The following is a 23,113-nucleotide window of genomic DNA, read 5'->3' as shown; positions in this document are numbered from 1 at the left end:
TCCACTTTCAATGGGTTTATCAGAATGCAACTGCATCATAAATCAAGGAACATCTGTATTTTGACCTAAAGAGCTAAGTTTAATCAGAAGTCTGGCATTCCTAATGATGCCCTTTGGAATATATGCATATTGATGATGATGACAACTTGTTAAGTGATGTAAATATCAAACAGCTGGAAAAATAAACATTTAGCTAAATAGGGGACAACAAAGGCAGACACTAATTTTAAGCCCACAGATGTAGTTTAAGTAATTAAAAAAATCTGGACATTATGTCTTTGTTCAAATATTGCCCAACTTTAGACATATTCTTAGAATATTTTTTTTCCTCCTTAGTATATTTCCCCTTCCTACTTCCCATTTTTCATATGTTAAATAATTGAATATAAGATTTGAGATATATTGTCTAGCTATGGATTTAAACTAGGTGGTTTCTTAAGATTGGACAAAGGAAAAACACGTTTCCTTACGTGCTCATGATGTCTGGCCAGCACTCAAGTTCTGGGGATTTCATGGTGTTTGAAAGCAGCCGTGTAGCAGCTGGGCACTGGCTCAGGAGATGGCTGTGGAGGCTGCCTTTGAGATTGGCCTTTTTCTGGTGTGTTACACTAGGATGGAGAGGAGATCCAGTGCAAAAGGAAAGAGACCCCATCAATCTTGCTTTTGTGGAATAGAAGAGAGGATCCAACAGTCCTTTGAGTTTAATCATCAGTACGGAGAACATCGATGTAACTTCTGGGAGGCATCAGAGTAAATTCTTCCTAGCTTGTGGGCTTTGGTACTGGCTACTGACCCTGCAGAGCTCTTTGCCTAGAGGGCTATTCAGTTGTTACATTTTACCACAGGTTTTGATCTTTCCAGAATCTCGTATATGTATTATATGTATTGAAAAACTTCTTTGTCAGATTTTTTAAAAAGAAAATTGAATCAAATACTATGTATTTAGACGATTGATTCCATTAAATGTGTGATCGACTTATTCATTAGAAAGTATGAAGATTTTTTAATATACATGCTACTTATAATAATGTCTATAAATATTTAGTTTTTAGATCTTATTGAAATGCTCATGTAGTAGAAAAATAAGATTTAACTCATATGATCTTTAACTCATAACATTTTTCCAGAAGCATTTCATAGGTTTTTATCATTGTCCATATGCATATATTTACTTATTGTGAGAAAGCAGAATTAACTTGTGAAGCATATATGCATAGTAAAAACATTTAGACATTTAGATATTCCAGATCTTCAAACAATTCAATGTTGAGATTTATACGTTGTGCTTTGTGAATAGAAATATTACAGACAGTTGAATTAGTACATAAAGTTTTTATTTAAAGTTTTCCGCTTCCAAGCAAGCTTCATTTACACATTCTAATACTGTACAAAATTTACATTCTCTGTGACTTATTTAATCATTTTTTTTTACTTTCTAGTAGTTTGTATCTTTCTGAAATCCAGAAAGTTTGACTTATAGTTCTCATAAATGTTTTTTATTTATTTTGGCTAGAAATAAAAAATAAAATGAAGTCTAAGGAAAGCAAATATTATTGTATAAACTGTGACTTTAGGAAGAAATGGTGACAGTTGACAATAAAAGGTTCTGAAACAGACCTTGTTCTGTTCATGATGTCAGCTGGGAGTTTCCTACAAAATACCGTAACTTTTCTTCCTTTCTATATATTCATATGTTTTTAAGAAAAAAAGAAATAAAAAGTTGATTGCACTGGAGGTATATATATATATATATATGTATATTTATATATATATTTTTACAACGGATCCTTTGGATCTGAACATACAAATAAATACAAAAAAACAAAGAAGATTGCACTTTACTGTAGAAACGGCATTGGATTCCACTATCCCCATCCATCTTGACGCACTTGGCAATGAAAGCTTATCACCAAGGCGTTTTTAATCTGGCTTCCCCTTATTGTTTTGAATGTAACATTTGTTTTTGGAGGATTCACTATCTCTGGGTGATTAAAAAAATATTTTAAGCTCTTATTTACTCCTAACAGTTGTTGATCCAGCTCAGGAGAGCTTGAAAGTCAAATTTATGTTCCTATCAGTTTTGTTCTTTTGATTGGCCACGCTGAGACTACGTCATGCTCCCCTGACCTCTGGTCCTAAATTACCCATGCTCCTAAAGACAAGTAGCAACTGCTTGCTGAACTGAGTTCAGGAATCTCTGGTGCTAACCAAAAGTGATGAGGCGGGGAATAATGAGATGAAGTCCAGGGTCTACAAATCCAGCTGCAGGTGAGGAGGGAAGAGTATTCTGTCAGAGGCTATAACCTGGTAAGTTTCGTGTTTTAGGAACAAAGATAATTGGGATTGTCCTTGAAATATTTTTTCTTTTTTCTTTTTTTATTTTTTTCTTTTCATCCCTGAATTCCTAAAAGCAATCTCTTAGTTTTGATCATAGATTAAGTCTGGGTCAGATGTGTTATCCAACAGAATCTATGAAATAGTGTATGACTGAATTTGTCAGTCCTATCTTTGGAGGCAAATAGCATGTGTGCTTACTGCTTAAACACTAAAAAAAGAGAGAGAGAAAGAAAGAAAGCATAAGCCTCCATGAACTTGATAGTGACATAGTATGTTTTAATTTCCAGATAGAATTCAGGACATGGAAATTAGGACTCTGGCTATCCTAGAACCTGCAGGACAGAAAGCAACTCCTGTAAGACCCAACAACTTAACTCTTCCATGAGGTACTATAAGGGCAGAAGGTACATGAAATAAGGTTGTATAGAAACAAAAATGCCCCTATTTAATCTTCTATGGTTTTCAGTAACTGTGTTGCTTATGGAGTCTGTGAAGTAGCCAAAGGTTAGGAATACAGAATCAAGTGGGAATTTCTGTAATGCAGTGTTAAGTATTTTGGTGGGTCAAATTCTGAATCATTCATGTACAAAATATTCCCAAAACTTCAACATCGATCACATGCAGGTAGAGTACAATGCACAATACTGATCTCAGGTCTCTCTGGGGCCAGTCTTCTGTATTTTGTCTTTCTCCCTTTGAAAGTTAAGATCCATGTGAGAGTTTCTGAAAAGCTGGGACAAATTAAAAACCAGTCTGAAATGGAAGAGTCTATCACCACAGGAAGTCGGGTACGATCTGAGTTGCAGACACAGTATCTGTTCCATAACAGGTCTCTTTCTTTTGTAGTTACTTGTAAATCATCAGAAACCAAAGGTGGGTTTCAGCAGTTGTATCATGAGAAATGCACAGTTCCTATTAGGATAGTGACGTCACCTGTCACTGCTTCCTGGGATGTGATGCTGTTCCTTCCAGATTTTCCTGGGGCTATTTGTTGTAGGGTACACAGGCAGGCAAGATTACTGTCGCACAGGCAGGGCCTGCCAGGGGTTCTGCTACATCTCCTTCAAGTTCTGTCCAGGTTCCCTTCTCTGGGCAATAGCATATTGTTGATGACTTGTAGGCCCCCTGTAATGGCAAAGAAGGCAGCATTTGGGAAAGTGTTCTGAGAAGCGCAGCAGCAGTCTTATCTATCACATTTATGCTGGAAAGAAAAGATTTATTCTCTGCTCTTGCTCAAAACTCCAAAGAAAAACCAAAGACTAAAATCTTTTATTCCAAGGGAAAACTTGAAACTGACATTTTAAAAGCTTTTTTTAAAATTTTTTTGGTGACTATTAAATAAATACCTAGTATTTCCTAGAGGCTTACAAAAATCTCTTAAAATAATTGTACAGAAATTGAAGTTATCCAGTTGGTTTAAATTAAAGGGAAAAAAAAGAGACAAAGTCATCTTCATATTCAAATAAATGAAGTAAATTGGATTTTAGATTGTTACTGTGGTGAATCAGAGCCAGCATTGAAAATCAGTTTAAAGTAAACTGGAAATGAAGACTTGCTGACTTCTTTACACATTGATTTATTTATTTTCAAGAGGCCACATGAGAAATAAAAAATGTCTTTAATTTTGTTTCCTTTGTTAAATTTGGGGGCTAGTGCTTATGTAACATTTTCTTCTCCAAATCAAAGTGGCTTTGCTTTTATCACAAACAAAATACCCAATCAACCTAATAATCATTTTCTGACAGCTTACTCCTGGTGCCTGCTTCCAAACATATGTACTTTTGCAGCTAACAATTTGCAAAAGCAAACAAGTACATGTATGCAAATCTAGTTATATATATCAATACATTCTTGCTTTCATATAACAAATAATTTATTAAAGCTTTCCAAAACTTTGTATCAAAATCTTATTTGATGAAAAAAAAAGAAAACTAACATTATTAAACTGCCAAATGGCTCTTATAAAACTAATATGGATAAATAAGAAAATATAAAAATGACTCTCATTTTTTAAGTGAATATGTGTAGGCCACTAGACCTGATGTGTCTCTTGATGTGGTGTAATTTGCATTATCTAAGTCACCTCCTCAGGTGTTCTTGTCAAAAAAGAAAAAAGAAGAGGAAGGGGAAGGAGACAGAATGGGAAGAGGAAGAGGAAGAAGAGGCAGGAGAAGGAGAAGGAAAAGAAGTCTGAACTTAATTAAGCCCTGCCTCTGAGTTCTGGTCAATAGGAAATATGTAGATGAAGAGCGATTTTGAATGATACCACAAGGAAGTCATGAGCTAATTCCAGGATGTAGAATATTCTCTATGATAATTGATCCTATTTTGTCAATGAGTCCACTGCATGAAACCAAAAGTGGAGCAGAGGTGATGTTTTACATTGCAGAGAGATCTATGAGACAAAATAACCAAACACGAGTGAGACCTGTTGGAACCTGATTTGAACTTGCATTTTTTCCCCCAAGTTAATAGGAGAAATTTGAATATGAACTGAATATAAAGGAATTTTTGTTATTTTTCTGGGTGTAAATGAATGTGAATGATGTTTCTTTTAAATAAGAACTGAGAGCTGGGGTTGTAGCTCAATGGTAGAGCATTTGCCTAGCATTGTGTGAGGTACTGGGTTAGATTCTCAGCACCACATATAAATAAATAAAATAAATTTAAAAAAACATTTAAAAAATTAGAACTGAGGTATTTAGGGTAAAACAATATGTCTAAGATTTGCTTCAAAATTTTGCTTTTTTTGTGTTTGTTTTTGAGATAGGATCTCCATACGTTGCTGACGCTGGCCTTGAACTTGTGATCCTCCTGCCTCAGCTCCCTGAGTCACTGGGATTACAAGGCATGACTAGCTTGCTTCAAATTTCTTCGGGCAAAATTCGTAAAAAGGGGGTATCACTGAAGCAAGTATGGAAAAATGTTAATTATTTTTGATGCTGGATAAGGAGTTAATGGCAGTCCATCATAATTTCAATTTTTGTGTATGTTTGGAAATTTTCATGATATAGAGGGGAAAGTGAAAAGCAAACTACCCCTCCTAACAGATGGATATTAAAAAATTAATTTTCATGCCTCACTGGTCAGGAACTCTCATATTCATTTCAGCAGAACATTTATAAAATTGCTTCATTTTGACCCTTGATGGACAACCAGAATCACAAAAACATGGGGATAGAAGAGAACCAGAAGCCTAGCACAGGTCATGAAGCAGTTGACTAAATAGCAAGCCAATTCCACAGTATCTATGCTAATTCTAACTACTTAGAGTAACTTACTGCTTGCACATCAACATGATGTTCTTAAAAAGATACATGTATGGATGATGACACATCTGAAGGGAAACAGAAAAAGTGAACACAAAAAGAAAGGAGAAGGACACATACCATACTCCAGCTGTAGCCTCCCACAAGGTAAATGCTGTCGTCAAGCACAGCACAGCCAGGACCACTTCGACCCTCCAAAATGGGAGTTTGGAGAATGTTCCACTGGTCTCCTTTTGGGTCATAGCATTCCACAAGCATTACATCAAGATGGGAGAAACCTAAGTGACATAGTAAAAATGGAACGACAGAAGAATGAACTATCAGGGGCCCCATGTAAGTTTAGGACTTCTTTAAAAAAAAAAAAAAGGTCTAGAATCAAGAAGTAGATAAGTATGTCTTTGAAGACACAAATGTAGCAGTTCATTGGTGAACTTGGGAGACATGCCAGAAAGATCTAAAATATCCCAAACAAACTCTGGGTAATTAAAGCAAGAATGCTAGAGCAGAGGTCGTTAATAAAGGTGGATTACGTACAGGTAGACATTAATAAAATGTTTGTTAAGTACAAGTATGAAGACTTGAATTTGGTGTCAACATACTTTATATACAGAGATACAAAAATTGTGGAATATATGCATATTAAGAATTGTAATGCAAAACAACAACAACAACAAAGTACATGTATAAAGGCAAAAAAAAATAGTGTTACCTTAGATTAGGTAGAGGGAAGTGAAAGGAGGGGAAGGCAAGGGATGTGGGGATAAGAAAGATAGTAGAAGGAAACAGACATTATTACATTATGTATGTGATTGTATGACCAATGTGATTCTACAATATGTATACTCAGAAAATTGAGAAATTATATCCCATCTATGTATGATATATCAAAGTATATAAGTGCATACTACTGTCATGTATAACTAATTAAAACAAATAAAAACTTTAAAAAACATATTTTAAAAGGTATAAGAAAATAGTTGAAGCAAGCATTTTCATAAAGTGCTTATAATAGTTTTGTTTTCTAAATGAAATAACTTTATACCCTCCATTCTATGAGATAGCCACTATCATTATTTTCATTTAACAAATAAAGGAATGTAGAGACAGACAAAGTCAGTGACTTAGTGAGTCACAAGCCAGTGAATAGATAGGATGATATTTGAAAGGTGAATGGGCTTCAGAGCTCATATTCTTTTGGAATGTACTATATTGCTTATCTTAAATAGATTTGAACTCTCTCAAAATATTTTCATTTGTTAAAAATACGTTGTAAAAATGCATCTTTTACCTTTTTTTAAAAAAAAATAGTTTGACTGTGTTGATAAATAGCTCTAATGTGAATGGCTTCTAACATCTCCCACGGATCAAGGTTTAGAGCACATCCAAGCACCCTGTATTGGTAAGATTCTCTTCCACTTCTGATAAGGATTCCCAATGGTGAGGGCAGTAACCAGGTTGCCAAGGACAATGTAAGTTCCTATATCTCCTGGAGCCCTGCCTTTAACTTAGGGGAGATACATGGTCACTTGGTAGATCAAATAATTTTTTTTTCTAGTCAATGCATGCTACAAATATTTGCAAGCTGACACACTGCGTTTATTAAATTAACTAACCTACTGGATTCTTCAAAATAACTGAGAAGACAAATCAAAAGGAATGCTTTTCATTCTTGAAGAGGTAGACAGGTTATTTCAAGCCACTAGCTTTTTATATAAAATAAATCACACTGATGTTGGTATAAAAGAGTAATGCACTCCCTGAAATTTTTGAGCGTATACACTTAGAATGAGCACTTGGGAAAACTCCAGGTTCTAAAGTTCTAGAGGCATCGTTTAAAGATATGTGTCCCTTTCCTGTGCCAAGTATATACATAAATATACACACTTGTACATACATATACATATATACACACATACATATACATACATACATCTATAGAAGAAAAATAATTTCCCTCTCCTTGATTATATGTGTATGTGTGTGTGTGTGTGTGTGTGTGTGTGTGTGTGTGTGTGTGTATAGATAGATAGATACTTATTCCTTTTTTACAGATATGAGGCTAAGTGTGTCTTGTCTAAGTTAGCGCACAACCAGGACTCAAACCTAGTCTTATAAGCAAAGTCCACCCTGTCCTTGCCAGGACATCCCTGAGCTAACCTACTTTTGACATGTGTTTGTGCTGCTGCTCATTTAGGTTGTCATTAGCCAGTCTTTCTGTCCAGATATAAGCTCGACTGCCAAAAGCCTCTAAAACATTTAGGCAATATCTTATGCAAAAGAATTTAGAAGGAATACATTTCAGTGTAGAAAGCTACAAAGGTAACATGAAACATTGAGGTTAGAGAATGAAGTATGGATTGAAATGAAGGAACACCAACAAAAGTAATAAGGATAAACAACATAGAGGTGCAGTAGTGAGCAGAATCCTCTCCCATTGGGAAGAGTATTAAGATCAACAGCAGACAGACATTAGGGTGTTGGCATTTCTAACTGAACATGAACTTGGGAATAGCTACATGAAAATTACACTTGTGCAATTTAAAAAATATATTTAGAGGTAAATATGTAGGAGGGAAAACAGAATAATATATATTTCTAATCTATTTTTAAGATGTATGCACACACACACACACACACACACACACACACACACACATATACACACCAGGAATTTAATCCAGGGATGCTTAACCACTGAATCACATCCCTAGTCCTTTATTTTGAGACGGGTCTTGCTAAGGTTCTTAGAGCCTCACTATATTGCTGAGGCTAGCCTCAAATTTGCAATCCTGCTGTCTCGCTGAGATTATAGGTGTGTGCCACTATGCCTGGTTTGGATGCATATATTTTTGTAAAATAAATACATAGATATGCCTCAAGTATTAATAACCCATTTCCCATTGAGTTCCATTTCAAGGATCTTGGAATATCAGAACTGGAGGTGATTTTAGAGCTCAATTAGACCAATTTCTTCATTTTTCAGATGAGGAAAGTGAGGCACAAAGTAGGTAGGTCAGGAACATTTTAAACATCACAGATCTCTCTGCTTTTGGGTCAAATTCAGTGTTTTATGCATACATATAAAGTTATACATATGCAAATGTACTACAAAAATTTGAAGTTACATATGAATCTGAGGGAGAAAAGAAGCCAAAAAACATGGTTCTAAAAATACGGTTTTAGGATTTTTTTAATTAAAAAAAGCAACTGAACTTGAGAATCATAGATGGTTTGATATTCAATACTTAAAATAAATAGTTCTAAATTTAGACATGAAATTCTACTAAATGTTTAAAGACAAAAATCACGTATTAGCTTTGTGCAGCTATGACTAAAGTTCTTTATGATTGCTGCAAAAAACAATTTTCTGGGAAAAAATTCATTACTACACTTTGGTGATAAGGGATAATTTATTTCACTGGATTTGCTGTTATGACAAATCGTTTGTGCTTTTCAGTTATTAATGCTCCCCTTTTTTATTTTCTGTAGACACCATTACTCATTTCTTTAATGTGTATGGTAACTTAAAAATAATCCTATCTGCAGAAAAGCCAGAATAAGTGCTTGCTCAAGGGTACTGCTAATTTACACAGAGAGTATTTTTCTTTGGTCAACATGTTTTTTACTTGGTTAGCTATGATTATCTAACGAGAAATCCCCTTAGCAAGAAACATGAGTTGCAAATGTTATTGTGATTAAGAAAAAGAAAAAAAAAAAAAAGACCTTTCAAATGATTTCCTCCAATTGCATACAGGCGATCATTCATTACAGCCAAAGTGTGGATGGCGCGCTTTGTGTTCATATCTTGTTTTCGAGCCCAGACATCCATTACGGGGTCATAGCAATATAGCCAGGGGACATATTCTCCATTGTGTACACCTCCTGTGAATTAAACGTACACATACAAGTCAGGGAAGTGTCTTTGAACTGAACTTCATTACAGAAAGAGGAGTGGTGACTTGCCTGAAATGTAGATTTTCCCATTGTGCACCGCTCCTGCATGAGCTGCCAGAGGCTGTGGCAAAGAGGACACATAACGCCATTCATTTGTGTCCAGGTTATAGCACTCCACGCTGGACAAGTAGCCGGTTTCATTTCTTCCACCAATTACATACAAATGTTTGTCTAACCGACATGCATAGAAACTGGCTCTTCTGCAGTGAAAATAAGAATGCACCATAAATTTTTTAAAAAAACAAAAAACAAAAACAGTGAATTGTTACCTTTGAGATAGGGTGAGGACCACTCAGGGGAAGGAGGTATATCATGCTTCAGAAATATCTGCAAACCTATAAACATTACACTTCCACCTTCTAAATCTGTGACTGGATGAAGTAATCATATGCACTGTCCAGTCTGGTGAACATTTTTGATGTCAAAGCAACAGTAGAGGAGAAATTCACCAACTCTTTCTTCTTTATATCTTGCTTTTTATACACTGTTAAACTGTTCATTAATGTTTGGGGTATTTGGTACCTTGTACAGATATCACAGCTCAGTAAGACAAAGTGAAAAATGAGGTAGATAATGTAGCAATAATAAATTATCTTGACATTCACTTTCTTTATGGCCCTTCAAGGGTCATTGTTCCCAATTTATAAGAGAACTACATCATCAAAAATTTTCTTCAATTATCATTTTTTTCTTTTTTCCCCCTCCTAGTACTACTGAAAATAGAATAACTTTTTTGAACTTCATATAATGTTCAAATTTTTCTCTTCTATAACCAATTATAGAAAGTTCATTTAAGTAGCTTTTGGTATTGATTTTCTCAGATACTGCTTCAGTCTCTTTCAAAGAGAGGCTATCAATGATATTTTCTTGCAATACCATCCAAGGCAAGAGATGAAAGCTATGTCCAAAGGATCGGAGACCAGGTGGCCAGTTCTGAGGTAGGCCATAAGTTAGGAGTGAGACCTGAATTAGAATCTTAATGGAAGAAATGGGAAAGAGTGAAGCACAGGGTATGTCCAAGGAAGATGACACAAGACTCATGACTAATAAAATATAAGAGGTGAAGGAGAGTAAAGGTTCAAAGAGGTCTCAAAAATAAAGAATTAGGATGACTAGGATGAAACTTTAAGCATGCCCATGATCTTTTCTTTCATTTTTTGGGGGGGGTGGGGTGGGTGGGTACTGGGGATTGAACTCAGGGGCACTCAACCACTGAGCAACATCCCAGCCCTATTTTGTATTTTATTTAGACACAGGGTCTCACTGAGTTGCTTAGCACCTTACTTTTGCTGAGGCTGGCTTTGAACTTGCAATTCTTCTGCTTCAGCCTACTAAACCGCTGAGATTACAGGTGTGTGCCACCGTCACCGGCTCCTGGCCATGTCTATGACCCTTTTTTTTTTTTTTTTTTTTTTTTTTTTTAGGATGCTATTGGAATTGTATACTTCACAAGGATAACATGTGGTCCAGAACTGAGTAAGTGTAATTGCTGTAAGAGCTCCTTGGAGAACTTAAGTTACATTGCATAAATTACTGGTTTCCATAAAAATCAATCCCAAGATTCTGTGCAGTGCTCATTGCATGATGGGGAATGCTCAAGGTTTTCATAGGATAAACCTACATTCTTTGGAGATTTTCCAGATTGTGTTTATGAAGTGCTAACACATCTGGGCAGCAGTATAATGCATCCTGATGAACAATTTGATTTCTGAAGTGAGACCACCTGGCTCCGTGATTCACTAGGTTTGTGACCTTCAACATGTTACTGAACCTCTCTCAGCCTCAAATTGCTCATCAGCAACATGGGGATGATATGGTTCCTTCTACGCAGGATATTTACAAATATGTCTAAGTGCCTGTCATAGTATCCTGCATTTTGTCTATTCTCGGGAACTGCCAATTAATATTACCTGGATAAAAAGGTTTTACAAATATTTAACTGATGATTAAAGTCCTTAATGTTTGGTTAGATATTTTATTTGCCATGTAGGTATACTATTTATTATAGATGGTGATTTATTTAGTTTTTTAAAAAAGTGATAGTTCTGAAATGATCTTGATAGCTGTTATTGATAATTTTAGAGTCATATTTTTACTGTGTTTATTTTCTGAAAGAAATATGTGGTATGGAAAATTCAGGAGTATGATAAATAACAATAATGGTAGAAGGAGAAGGGAGAAAAGTAGGAATGGAAATAAAGATTTCATAAATTAAGAGTTGTTAACATGGGTCTTTGTTTTCTGAGGGGTCAAGAAAACTGAAAATTTTAATAATAATAATAATAAATATATGTATACATATATACACACATAAAACTGAAATTTTAATAATATATATATATTGCATATGTGCAATTTTATTGGAGGAAGACATTTCATAGCTTTTAATCAGATAATCAAAGGGATTTCTAAAAACAATTGGGATTTCCTGGCATACAGGAGTAGAAACTCATCTAAATATAAAATTAGGTTTAAAAACAGTTGCAAAATCAAGTGCATTTAGATGGACCATTTATTTCTTTCATTTCTCTAACTAGATTGGTTCTCTCATCAAATAAGATAGGTCAAAGTTATTTTACTAGTTTTTTTTTTTTTTTTCTGGTACTGGGGCATGAACTCAGTGGTACTTGACCACTGAGCCACATCCCCAGCCCTATTCTGTATTTGTTAGAGACAGGGTCTCAATGAGTTGCTTAGTATCTTGCTTTTGCTGAGGCTGGCTTTGAACTTGCCATCCTCTTGTCTCAGCCTCCCAAACTCCTGGGATTAAGGGCATGTGCCATTGTGTCCCGCTTTTACTAGTGCTTTTGCCATTTCAAGTTAACATGTTTTATTGAAAAGAATGACACCTGTCTCAAATAGTCTTTTCTAAAGTGACATATTTCTTTGCACCATCAACACAGGGCCGGTCAATATACTTCTTCCACATGGTCCAATGACAGAATTTAGAACTTCTGAAATAATGCATTTATTTATTTCAGCAGTGGACTATCTTTAAATAATTTGGACCAGGTGGGCTGTAAGGTGGTAATGGTGAATTGTAGGTGGTACTGGTCTGGAAAACAAAATGCCAATCAGTCATTACAAAAGTGAAAGCCCCCTATTTAATTGAATTTAGATGGTGAAGAATAAGCGAAGGATCCCTTTGGTAAGGTAAACTCCTTTTATCTAGTCTAAATGTTAATTTTCTTGCTTTTTTCCTGACCTGGTTCCTTCCCTGCTGTGACACTGAGTCAGCCTTCAGAATGTGTTCTTTTTTTAGTCAAATCATTCTTAATGTGATGATCCCTGAGTACTCCTAGCTCTAGCCACACAGTGTCACTGTTAGGAACTAAAGGGGGAAGAATTAGTAGATTTCACTTCCTAACTTCAAGTGCAATTTTATGTTGAAATTCCACTAGCAAAAATTGTCTTTGACTTATTCTCTTGCATGCCCAAAGTGAGAATTCTTAAGACACATTATAGACTGTTAATGGTCTATCAGCAACTACTGTGAATATTTGCTTGAGCCTAAAATTTTACCAGGCCAGATCTCTCTTAGGAATGTTCCTTCCTCTCCATCCCATATGAAGAGCACACTTGATTTAGACTATTTTTTGTTTGTTTGTATTGTGGAAAAGTAAGTTCAAGGTCATTAATGATTCTTTTAGTGACATCCCTCAATTTGTATTTCAGAATGTTTATTTCTTATGTCTCTCTCTTCTCCTTGTCCCCACTGCCATAAAGAAATATTCACTGTTTCTGAGATTCATATAGAAAGACTAACAAATAACTTCTACAAAGATACTTTAAACCCTTCTTATTTGACATATATTTCTGAGTCCTTGCTGACCTTTGGGATGGTCAGTTTATTTATATCCAGAGCATGAGACTGAATTACTATAACTTTATCTCAGCTTGAATTGTTGACGTCCATCATCAGGTAATAAAACAACAGATTTTTCAAACAGAATATTGTCTCCTGTGGTTTCTTATAAGAATCTTAGAAGCAAAATATTTAACTTTGGAAGCATTTTTGATGTATTAACTTCTGGCCTCTCGCTTCCTTTGTGAAATAAAAGTTCTGTTCTTCAAACAGCTTTTTCTTTTTCTGATCTTTTAAACTAGCTAGGGGGTAAGATGCCATAAGAATAATACTTAAAATGTCTATTTCATTGAAAAAATTGAAGTGATCAAAGCATTTCTGTTGATCCAGATTTTCAATTTTGCCCTTTCCTTCTTACTGCAGAATCAGATTCTAAATCTAAGACCAAAACAATTCCTCAGCATTACATTTAAATTTATATTTTCATCCGATGATTTGGCAGTCAATTTACACTGGCAGGCAAGAGATGCATGAGCTGCCCATGGTGAAGTCAGCCTGCAGGCTGTGTGCCCAATTCCTTCTGAACTGGGAGAAGACTCAGCAGTTTTATTACCAAAGCTTTGGGACCTCTGATTAGGCAAGATATCCTAGTAATCTATCCACCCAGCTCTGAAAGAATGAGGTATCCTGAAGTTGGTTCACAACATGTTTCTGTTATTCTCAATCAGTTTGGTAATTTCTCAGCATAACAATTTCTCAGTGGTTTGGTAGTATAATGAAAGAGGTGGCAGAGACTTCTGGTTTGATTCATATTCTACATATTATAAAATAAACTCAAGTAAATGTTTCAATAGACTTTTCTGATCTGAAGAGTGTCTCGTATACTTATGATTATTTTTCTTCAACATTTAATCACCAATTAGTCCACTGATGTTTCCTGCTATTTGAAATGGGAGCCTGGCAATGACAGGAAAATTTCCTTTGAAGTTATGGATTGCTGCCTGGGTCAACCAAGCCATAGGAGAGATGGAGCTAGAAGATTGACTGGGCATTTGTGAGATCTGCTTTTTCCCACTCAGCTCTGTAAGGAGCTCTTTATTTGGTCTATCGAGCTGATTGTTCTAAATCTAAAAAAAAACTTCTTTTACTAGGGACCTGACATGATATACCATAATGACTTGGAAAGAAACGTTAAACAGTCCATCCTGTCAACGGTGGCTGCCGGGCGCCGACAGACCATGGCAGGTCTTTTTATCAGGTCAATGAGCTGCTAAAAATTGTCTAAGTAGGACCCTGCCATGATAGGCCATAGTGCCTCAGAGGAAGTCATTATAGACTATCAAGTAAACAATACACATTTTAAAAAAAATTACTAATTAGGTTTTGCAGCAATACTTCCCCTCCTTAGGGGCTCTACAGCGAGATAATTGACCGCGACGTGAGTTATGCCTCCCAAGCCGAAGGCGTGAAGGTTAATTATCGTGGTGTACAGCCCCCAGCAAAGGGGACCGTGTGATGAGATGATCACATTTCAAACATGGATTGACAGTTATTTTTCAAATCAAACTTTTTTTTGGAATGGTTTTGATTAAAGGGCATATTGATGCAGCGACAATACCACTAACTAGAGGAAATAACTTCTCCAAGGAGAGAGACAAGGTATTCTGGACAAAGTCACCAGGAAGCTTCTGGCTCATGAAGTTTGTCAGGATATTAATAGACTTAGAATTATTTCTTGAGGTACCACTGAAGTAGACATTCCTAAAAATGCCAGTAATCTTTAGCATGTGTCTTGTGTATAGCTTCTAGTCTCCTGAAAGTCTTACTCTGTCTGTAAGGCATAGATGGATGTTGAATTTCTCTAGAGCTTAGATTCATACTGTCTTGTTGCAGTGATGTACATTTTTGAATAAATGGTAGTCTCTGAAAATTTCTTTTGACTTGAAATTTATGATGAAGGGTTGAATTTGATTTCAGTGCAATGTGAGATGTTGAGGAGAGGGGTCATGCAGGAAATATGAAAGAGCAGCAATGCTTTTGATTACTTCTTAAATAACTCAATGGAGAAGACAAAACAGGTTGCGGTTTATTGTGACTCTCATCTTGGAGAATTTGCTCAAGAGGCTATGTCCAGATATTATTTAAAAAGAACCAAGTGTCAAAATCTGTCATGTGAATTTTTATATGCATATAAAGACATGGTATTATGCCTGAATAACATCCAGGAGATACAAAATATGTGCAAATATAGTAGCTATCTTTTCCTTTGGTTGCTAGGAGACTTGGACGAGATAAACACTCTGTTATGTCAAAGAATTAAATGACACTTTGCAAGACTATTTTTTTTAAGTTAATAAATGACCTGTTCTTGAAGCATTTGGTGAGGCAAAGGTAAACTATCTGAGTTAATAAGACTTGGATTTACTAGTGAACAATTAAATTCAAATAAATATTTAAATACCAAGTATTTAAATGTCAAGCTCTAATATTGAATATTAAATTTAAGATTGAATAGTTTAACATTGAAATTGCTGCACTGACATGCATATCATTATGGGAATGGTGTTTTATATTTTGGTTTTAGGATTTAAATATATTAGCACCAAGAAAAGGAAGAGGGCCAGTAGAAATACAGCTCTGTTTGCAAAATATCAATCATTACAGTAAAAGAAGACAAGTCACAGTTTTTTTCTTCCTACATTAAATAATTGATTGATTTAATTATTTTTCTCTGTCGAGTCAACAAGGCAGGTAATCTAAATTGGCTAGGCCAAGTTTTGTATTTTGCCAATATCTCCCACATGAACTCTGGTTAGCATTCTTCATCATGGAAAACCCTCTAGCACCCATGCTTCCTGAGAAGCAGTCACACATTTTCAGACATAAGAAATGAACTTACCTTTCTTGCATGGGTGGAAGTTGAATCCAACTATTGAATCGGGGATCATATCGGCTGACAAAATTTGTACTATGTTTTCCTGTAAAAATACATTTGAGACACTTAAAACTTATATTTCTTTGTTGATTTGCACATTTAGTAGTTTTTAAATGAGGTCTTGCTGTTCTCAGGTTTGACAGGTGAATTTAGTAGCGGGGCAATGTAACAGCACTTGAAATCATCGTGAATGCATGTGCCTCCTCAAAATGGTCGCTTTTTCTTTGCTTTCCCTTTTATTATTTTTGGAATGACTTAGGATAAAACTAAATCAACCAAGTACGTTTACTAAACTGCTTTTATCACACTGTTAAGGTAAAAATTTTGTGTTTTGATGTTTTTATATTTTAAAAACAAAAAGCTATCATCTATAAATGATCAGTTCCAGAGACTGGTTTGTATAGTATCTTTAGTTAGAGTTTTTTTTTTTTAATTTCTTTTCTTTTTTTCCTGAAAAAAAATTAAAATCTTATTTTTTTTGAAAAATCAAATTCACAACAAAATTGAGGAACACACAGAATTTCCCATTTCTCTCTTCCAGCATATGCCTAGCTTCCCCCATTAACAGAACTTCTTTTATTGACCCCCAAACCATAGTATGGTGTTCTTTTGTCTCCTCGTGGAAATAATAGCAATCACTACAGTAAGAGCCTGAGTTGGGAAATCAGTTTTGTATCATGCAAGTTCTTCATGTGCATTAGGGGGAAGCACAGTGGCTGTGTCATATACACAAGTACATGTGCTGAAATGGGAAGCATGAGTCCCCAAGCTGCTTAACCAGCTCATCCCCTCTGTTGAGCCTAAGAAGCCTAAGAGCCTCCAAGGTATTAAAATGCTTCTAATTTTACATACATATTGGGGGTGGGTGAGATGGGCAGAAATAGAGAGGGGGGGAAGAGAGAAAGAGAGAGAGAGAGAGAGAGAGAGAGAGAGAGAGAGAGAGAGAGAGAGAGAGAGAGAGAGAGAGAGAGAATGTGTGTGCATGCATTCACACAGGCAGGGACACATAACCTAGTTATTAATTGCACAAATATATATTGAGCACTTACTAAAGGACTCAATGACTTGTATGTTCTAGGCTCTGAAAATATATTGGTATATTGGTATACGAGAAAGGCAAGGTCTCTACCCTTGTAAATGAATTAATGAACACATTATACAATATCAAGTAGAGTTAAATGTTATAAAGAATAATAAAGCAAGGAGTGATGGAGGGGAGGCCAGTTGAAACAGGAAGGCCACCTGCTTACAGTGTGTGCTGCAAGCTATGCACTTATCAGCAGGATGAACCTCACAGGCAGTGGGGCAGGCAAGTATAAAATCTCTGGCTGATGATGAGTTCCAAAACAGTGAGCATGCTGGAGTGACTGGGCAGAAATCAGAGAGGTGTCAAGGTCTAGAATACATTGTGCTTATGGACCAAAGTAGGATTTTGTATCTTGCTACAAGAACAACAGGAAGTGGAGAGCTCTGAGCAAGTGAGCAACATGGATTAATTCATCACTCTGGCTGCTGTGTACAGAAGAGTTGGTAGGGAGACCACTGCAGAAGAAGGAATTGGATGTAACCATTTAGAGAGAGGGTATGGGATTGGAAGATAATGATCCTCATAATCACCACTGGAATAGAAAAAGAAAAAAAAACAACAAAGGAAAGGAATTATCAGAGATAAGAGGGAAAAAATGGTGTTTTGAAAGCCAAGTCAAACAGTTTTTGAAAATCAGGGGGTGGGCAACTGAGAATGTACCACAGTACTTGGCAACATGGAAGGTGGCATGGCCCTTACAAGTGCTGCTTCAGTGAAACGACGGGGCTAAAACCCTGCGGGGACTACTCAGGAGACACTTAGGTGTTGGAAAATAGAGGTAAGAGGGTGGGCAATGCTTCTTAGGACTTTTGCAATCGAAAGATTATAGCTGGAAGATACAGCATTCATGGGAAGGTTGCTTGGTTGTTTTTTAAGTTCAGAAACACTGGAAAGTCCTTGAGCAAGCAAAAATAGAGAGTTTATCTCCTAAATGCTTCTGTGTTCTTGAAACTAAGAAGCAAGGCCAGCAACTGAGAGTGACAGTGAGGATTTTGGAAAAGGAGGCATTGGAGGAGAGAAAAGACATGAAATAATCATCAGGGGGGTGTGTGGCTGAGTGCACTGATCACAGATATTTAGTAGGGTTGATGAGCAGCCAGTGTGGCTGTGTGGTTTTTCTCCTCCAGGTTTAGCTGCTCAGGAGCAAGGAAGAGGTGGAAGAGAGTTGGGTTTAACCAGAATCAAGATTGCTAGGCAAGAGGAAGGAGAGAGAGCTGTGAGGACTGTGAATGCATACAATAGAGTGAAGTAGGGGTGGGCTAGAGAATCTAGGCTCCATAAGAAGGGAAGTCAGGACATAAAGGGGTGATGGACAAGTGGCACGGTCAAGTGAAGGAGGTGGCATTACCAGGGAAGCAGTGGATAGCTGCCACATAAAAGGGGCAGCAGAGGGTATAATCTAAAGATCTCATTTAAAGTGCATAGAATTTTCAATATGTGGGAGTGGCAAAGGAGAGGAAGGAGAGAAGCCACCTGCTCCAATAATATGAAGTATGTGGGGAAAAGAAACACACACTCACTAGACAGGCTAGGAAAGCAGTACTCTCAGAAGATAGCCTGGTTTTGAGTAGAAAGGAAATAGAAAAAAACATTCAGAGAAAGTGTTTAAGGAGTACAGACCTTTGGCTAATGTGAGATTAGGAGTTCCAGATATCATGTGAGAGAGTGGATGGTCAGGTTGGGTGATAAATGGAGTTTTTTCTTTTTTTTTCTGGTGAGGTACACAAAGAGATGAGAACACCAGGGGGGTCCAGAAGACTTGGATTTCTCATAGGGGAGGCTCCAAAGTAAGGAGGATTTATGTCTAGAGTAGGCTTAAGAGTAAGTTTTTGTGAAACTTGCAATAATTATAAAAAAAAATGTCATCCTTGATACTCAAGTTCCAAGATTAAGGAATGCAGAATGTTTCTCTCTGAAGTTTGGTTTAGAATGTCCCTTTGAAAGAAGACATCTATCTCCTCTGGCAATGGGATACAGAGTACCTTCATGTGCTGAGCAGCAGAGATAGAAACAGGCAGTATTCATTTCTGGTTGTAATAGGTAGTGGCCTTGGCCTAGAGAAAAGGTGTAGCAGGGCCTGGTGGGAGATGGAATTGTGATAAGAGTTTCCAGAGGCAGAGTACATGGAAATGAAAGAGAGTCAAGGATAGAGGACTAGGAAGATAAAAATAATGGTGGCATTCCAGAAGTGGCAAAGGTGTAGAGAGGATAATGAATCTTAAAAGGAATGAGGGTGGTGGAGTGAGGAACCTGAGAGACAATGGAGTTTTTCTCTCCTCCCCTGTGACTTACTGTTAAGACTCTTCCAGAAGCTTAAGAGTGGTGGATACACAATGGAATTTTGAATTATTATTATTATTATTATTATTATTATTATTATTTTGCTTTTTCACTTTCTCTCCAACTCTTCCAGCACTTCTCTTTTTGGGTGATGCCCTATCACCAGACACCATTATTGACTAGCCCTTGAATGAAGTGATAAATGGGTAAGGGGTGGCAGTTCATAGTCAGTGGTCAAAGGGAAGGAAGTGGGAAGGAAAGGAATTTTCTGTGAGTTGTTGGTTTGGGAGGTGGTTATCAGCAAGTGACAAATGTAGATTAAGGCATCAATAGAATATATGCATATTCATTAAAATAGCAAATGCAATACTATCACTAACGATATGAAGGAAGTTGATAGGAGTTAATATTTATACTCTACCTGGTAGAAAGATTATATATGTGTCCTGTTTATATTTCCAGTAACCAATTTTTATTTTCTGACTTCAAATTTTGGTCTTATAATCTAGACCCTCAGGAAGTAAAACTATGTTTGAAGAGCATGCATTTGTGTTTTATGAGCATGTATTGAAATTTAGAATTTTGTATTTCATTCAAGGATCTTTCATTTCAGGCACCTTTTTCACAAGAACTAAAGTTTAACTTGAGATGATATTATCTTTGGAGGCACACTGATGTAGTATTTGAAGCCATGGATTTGAAAATTTTCTATTACACTTCCTAAAGCATATTTATATGTGATCAAAGGATTGCTATGCTTCATAAGATCTAGTATTAATTGCATGAGGTATTAGAATATGAAAATTCCGTATTTTTGAGATACTTGAGTTCTTCCATAGTTTTCTTAATGTGGAATGATGAAGAGTTCTTTGTGAGTGAGTAAAAGCCACTTCCCATTGTGATATAATAGAGATTTAATTTTACAAGAGAAATAGCAAAAACACAATTGTTTCTATTGTGGTTGAGCACATGAATAGATTTTGATTATGTTCCAGGCAGTGTAATGCAGTGATGTTGTCACCGGACAGCATTATTGACTAGCAGACTTAGAGATTAAGGCTCTGGAGTCTTACCTACTTTGGAATCAGTTTAGCTTCTTATAAGCGGTGTCGTGACCAGTGCCTTGCCTCTTGAGGCTTACTGTCCTCATTGTAAACCTTGCTTATAGAACATGGCTCACAATATGGTTGTAAGGATTAAGTGAAACAATGTAAGTAAGTGCTTAGCAAAGTTTCTGGCTAAAATAACAATTACTTAATAAATATCATTACTAATATTAAAGAAGTCTGCTATCATTGACCAGATGAATGCAATATGAAGCTACTTGGAAAATGTTTATGAGATTGTGATGGATGATCTTGGTATCCAGCCAGATCCCTTTTATCAAAGAGATGCACCATTTCCTAGGCGGCTAATGGTCACGCTCCTCCTTCAGCCAAACAGGCTGCCTCAACTTCTGCCCTCATCCTCTACCTGGGGAAGACACTAGCCACTGACTGTCTATGACACAGGGTACATAAGACTGCCTACTTGCTGCAGGTACAACCAATTTTCTTCTAATTTGGAGCCCAAGCCAGTGGCAGATCAGCCTTTTCGAAGATCTATGGAAAATGACACCATGTGCCCAATAAGTCAGGGACAGAATGACTCAGCTGCTCAGCCTTCCATGTGGAAGCTTCCAAAATTCTAAAAGGGATCTTAGAGAGAGAGAGAGAGAGAGAGAGAGAGAGAGAGAGAGAGAGAGAGAGAGAGAGAGCGCTGCCAGGCTTCTATTGAGACTAACTGTAAAATTAAAATGTAGTAATTATAGCTTTACTCAAATTTAATTCTGAGCTTCTTAGTGGCTAAAACAAAGAGAAGAGGCAGCTAGTCACATGATTAGCATTGTTAATAATTTTCAAAAGCACACAACACCTCAGCACTTTAGTCTGATGCTTCAGCGTGTTGGTCTGATGACAATTTGTCATGTGAGTCTCCACTTTGAGCATGCTGAGTGACAATGGGGAGTGGCATCCTTGAAGTCATGCCGTTTGGGGTTCAGGTGGCCTTTTCTCATAGCATCTTCACACAGGGCTTTAAACCCAGTTGCTGTTTCTCTCCGGGTAGGGTGGAAGAAATTTGGGGTAGCCCAATATCATAGTCTCATGGGGAGTCCAAATTAGTTCAGAGGTAAAATCTTGATCCTCTAGACTAGAGGGAGGAATGTGTCCTTTAAGCTCTCTTCATCCTCCACCCAATTCTCTGGACTGTGTTTTTTTGATCTAAAGTTGAACAGCAAGCAGTTAAGGGCTCTGTGTGTGTGTTTGTGTATGTGTGTGTATGTGTGTCTGTCTGTCTGTCTGTCTGTCTCAACCCAGGGAGGAGATTCTCTGAGTTGCTAAGAGGTGACTTATAGGAATGGGAGGTTCAGAGTGCTTTGTGAAAACTGAGTTGTGGCATAAAGACTGGGAAACAGAGGCCTAACCCATAGGGGAAGAGAGGTGGGCTGAGAGAGTACTATGAATTAGGATTTTCCAGCCTTTTTCTGTCATGTTTTAATTTTAATTTGACCTTCCAAAAGAACATTCTGCAGGTTCTTTGCTTAGATTAACCCAATAATTGTGCACTGTGTTTACCTACAAATGCTCCATTGAATTCTCTCACTGAGGAAGGCTACGTAGGTGAATTTACTGTGGATTGTATGTAAGTCAAGGTCTTCTGGTAACATATCAAATCCATCACTACAAAGGTAAGTTCAAGGAGTAATGTGAAGTATCATTTTTGCTCTTGTTCTAAATCTATTTCTCATGAAAGCCCAGGAGCTATCTCCTTTCCAACACTGAGACACAAGACTTCAGGTCTGGAAAAAAATGTTTCTCCCCTTTCTTAAAAGAAATGTTTTTGGTGAGTGGCCTAGATGGTTTCCCTGTAGAATCTTCTAGAGCAAACAGATGTAACAATTTTTCTGTAATTTGCCTCGGTGCAGATGTTGAAAGAGCATTCACAATAAAATACATGCAGTATATGTAATTTCAGCTAGATGTTCTGGGGTTTAAAAGTAAAAATGTGTACCTGCAAGCTGTTTTATGGTTTCTCAGTCATAATTATCTTTGTTACACAGAAGGCTACAACTGCAACTCCTCCTCCATGTGCAAGCTTTCCAAAAATACCTTGATAATTTTGCACATTCTGCAAGGCACAGTGTTCTCCTTGTGTTTGGCTTGGGAAGTGTGTCAAAAGGTTTAGTTTCTCTTTGTGGTACATTTATGAAGTAATCACATCCAAGGGAGGATGGTGGGGATAACCTATGGAAGAAGACTTGTAAAGGGAACAGCCAGCAGAATGGATCTTCAGTTGTACCTGCTGCAAAATAACATCAGCTAAATGGATGCAACTGTAGATAATGCTGCATTGTCATTTCAATAAAATGGGAGGAAAGTGGAGGAGAAGGCGGTGAGGATTTTTAG

General features: G+C 36.7%; 1 protein-coding gene across 2 annotated transcripts in view; it reads right to left on the bottom strand.

Moving 5' to 3' along the window:
- Positions 1–1,317: 1,317 nt before the first annotated feature.
- Positions 1,318–23,113, bottom strand: part of Klhl14 (kelch like family member 14) — a 97,995-nt gene continuing 76,199 nt past the window's right edge. Inside the window, exons 5-9 of one of the 2 annotated variants that reach the window (XM_005337449.5) lie at positions 16,265–16,343; positions 9,570–9,760; positions 9,330–9,488; positions 5,727–5,884; positions 1,318–3,462 (exon numbers count right to left, since the gene is read on the bottom strand). In XM_005337449.5, coding sequence (XP_005337506.1) covers positions 3,322–3,462; positions 5,727–5,884; positions 9,330–9,488; positions 9,570–9,760; positions 16,265–16,343 — 728 coding nt within the window. In that variant the 3' untranslated portion in view covers positions 1,318–3,321. The remainder of the gene's footprint in view (positions 3,463–5,726; positions 5,885–9,329; positions 9,489–9,569; positions 9,761–16,264; positions 16,344–23,113) is intronic. The other variant, XM_078030208.1, reaches the window with a different exon arrangement.

This window comes from Ictidomys tridecemlineatus, chromosome 13, assembly GCF_052094955.1.
Source record: "Ictidomys tridecemlineatus isolate mIctTri1 chromosome 13, mIctTri1.hap1, whole genome shotgun sequence".
NCBI lineage: Eukaryota > Metazoa > Chordata > Mammalia > Rodentia > Sciuridae > Ictidomys > Ictidomys tridecemlineatus.
The sequence above is the reverse complement of the archived record's forward strand: the minus strand, read 5'-3'. Positions and strand labels throughout refer to the sequence as shown.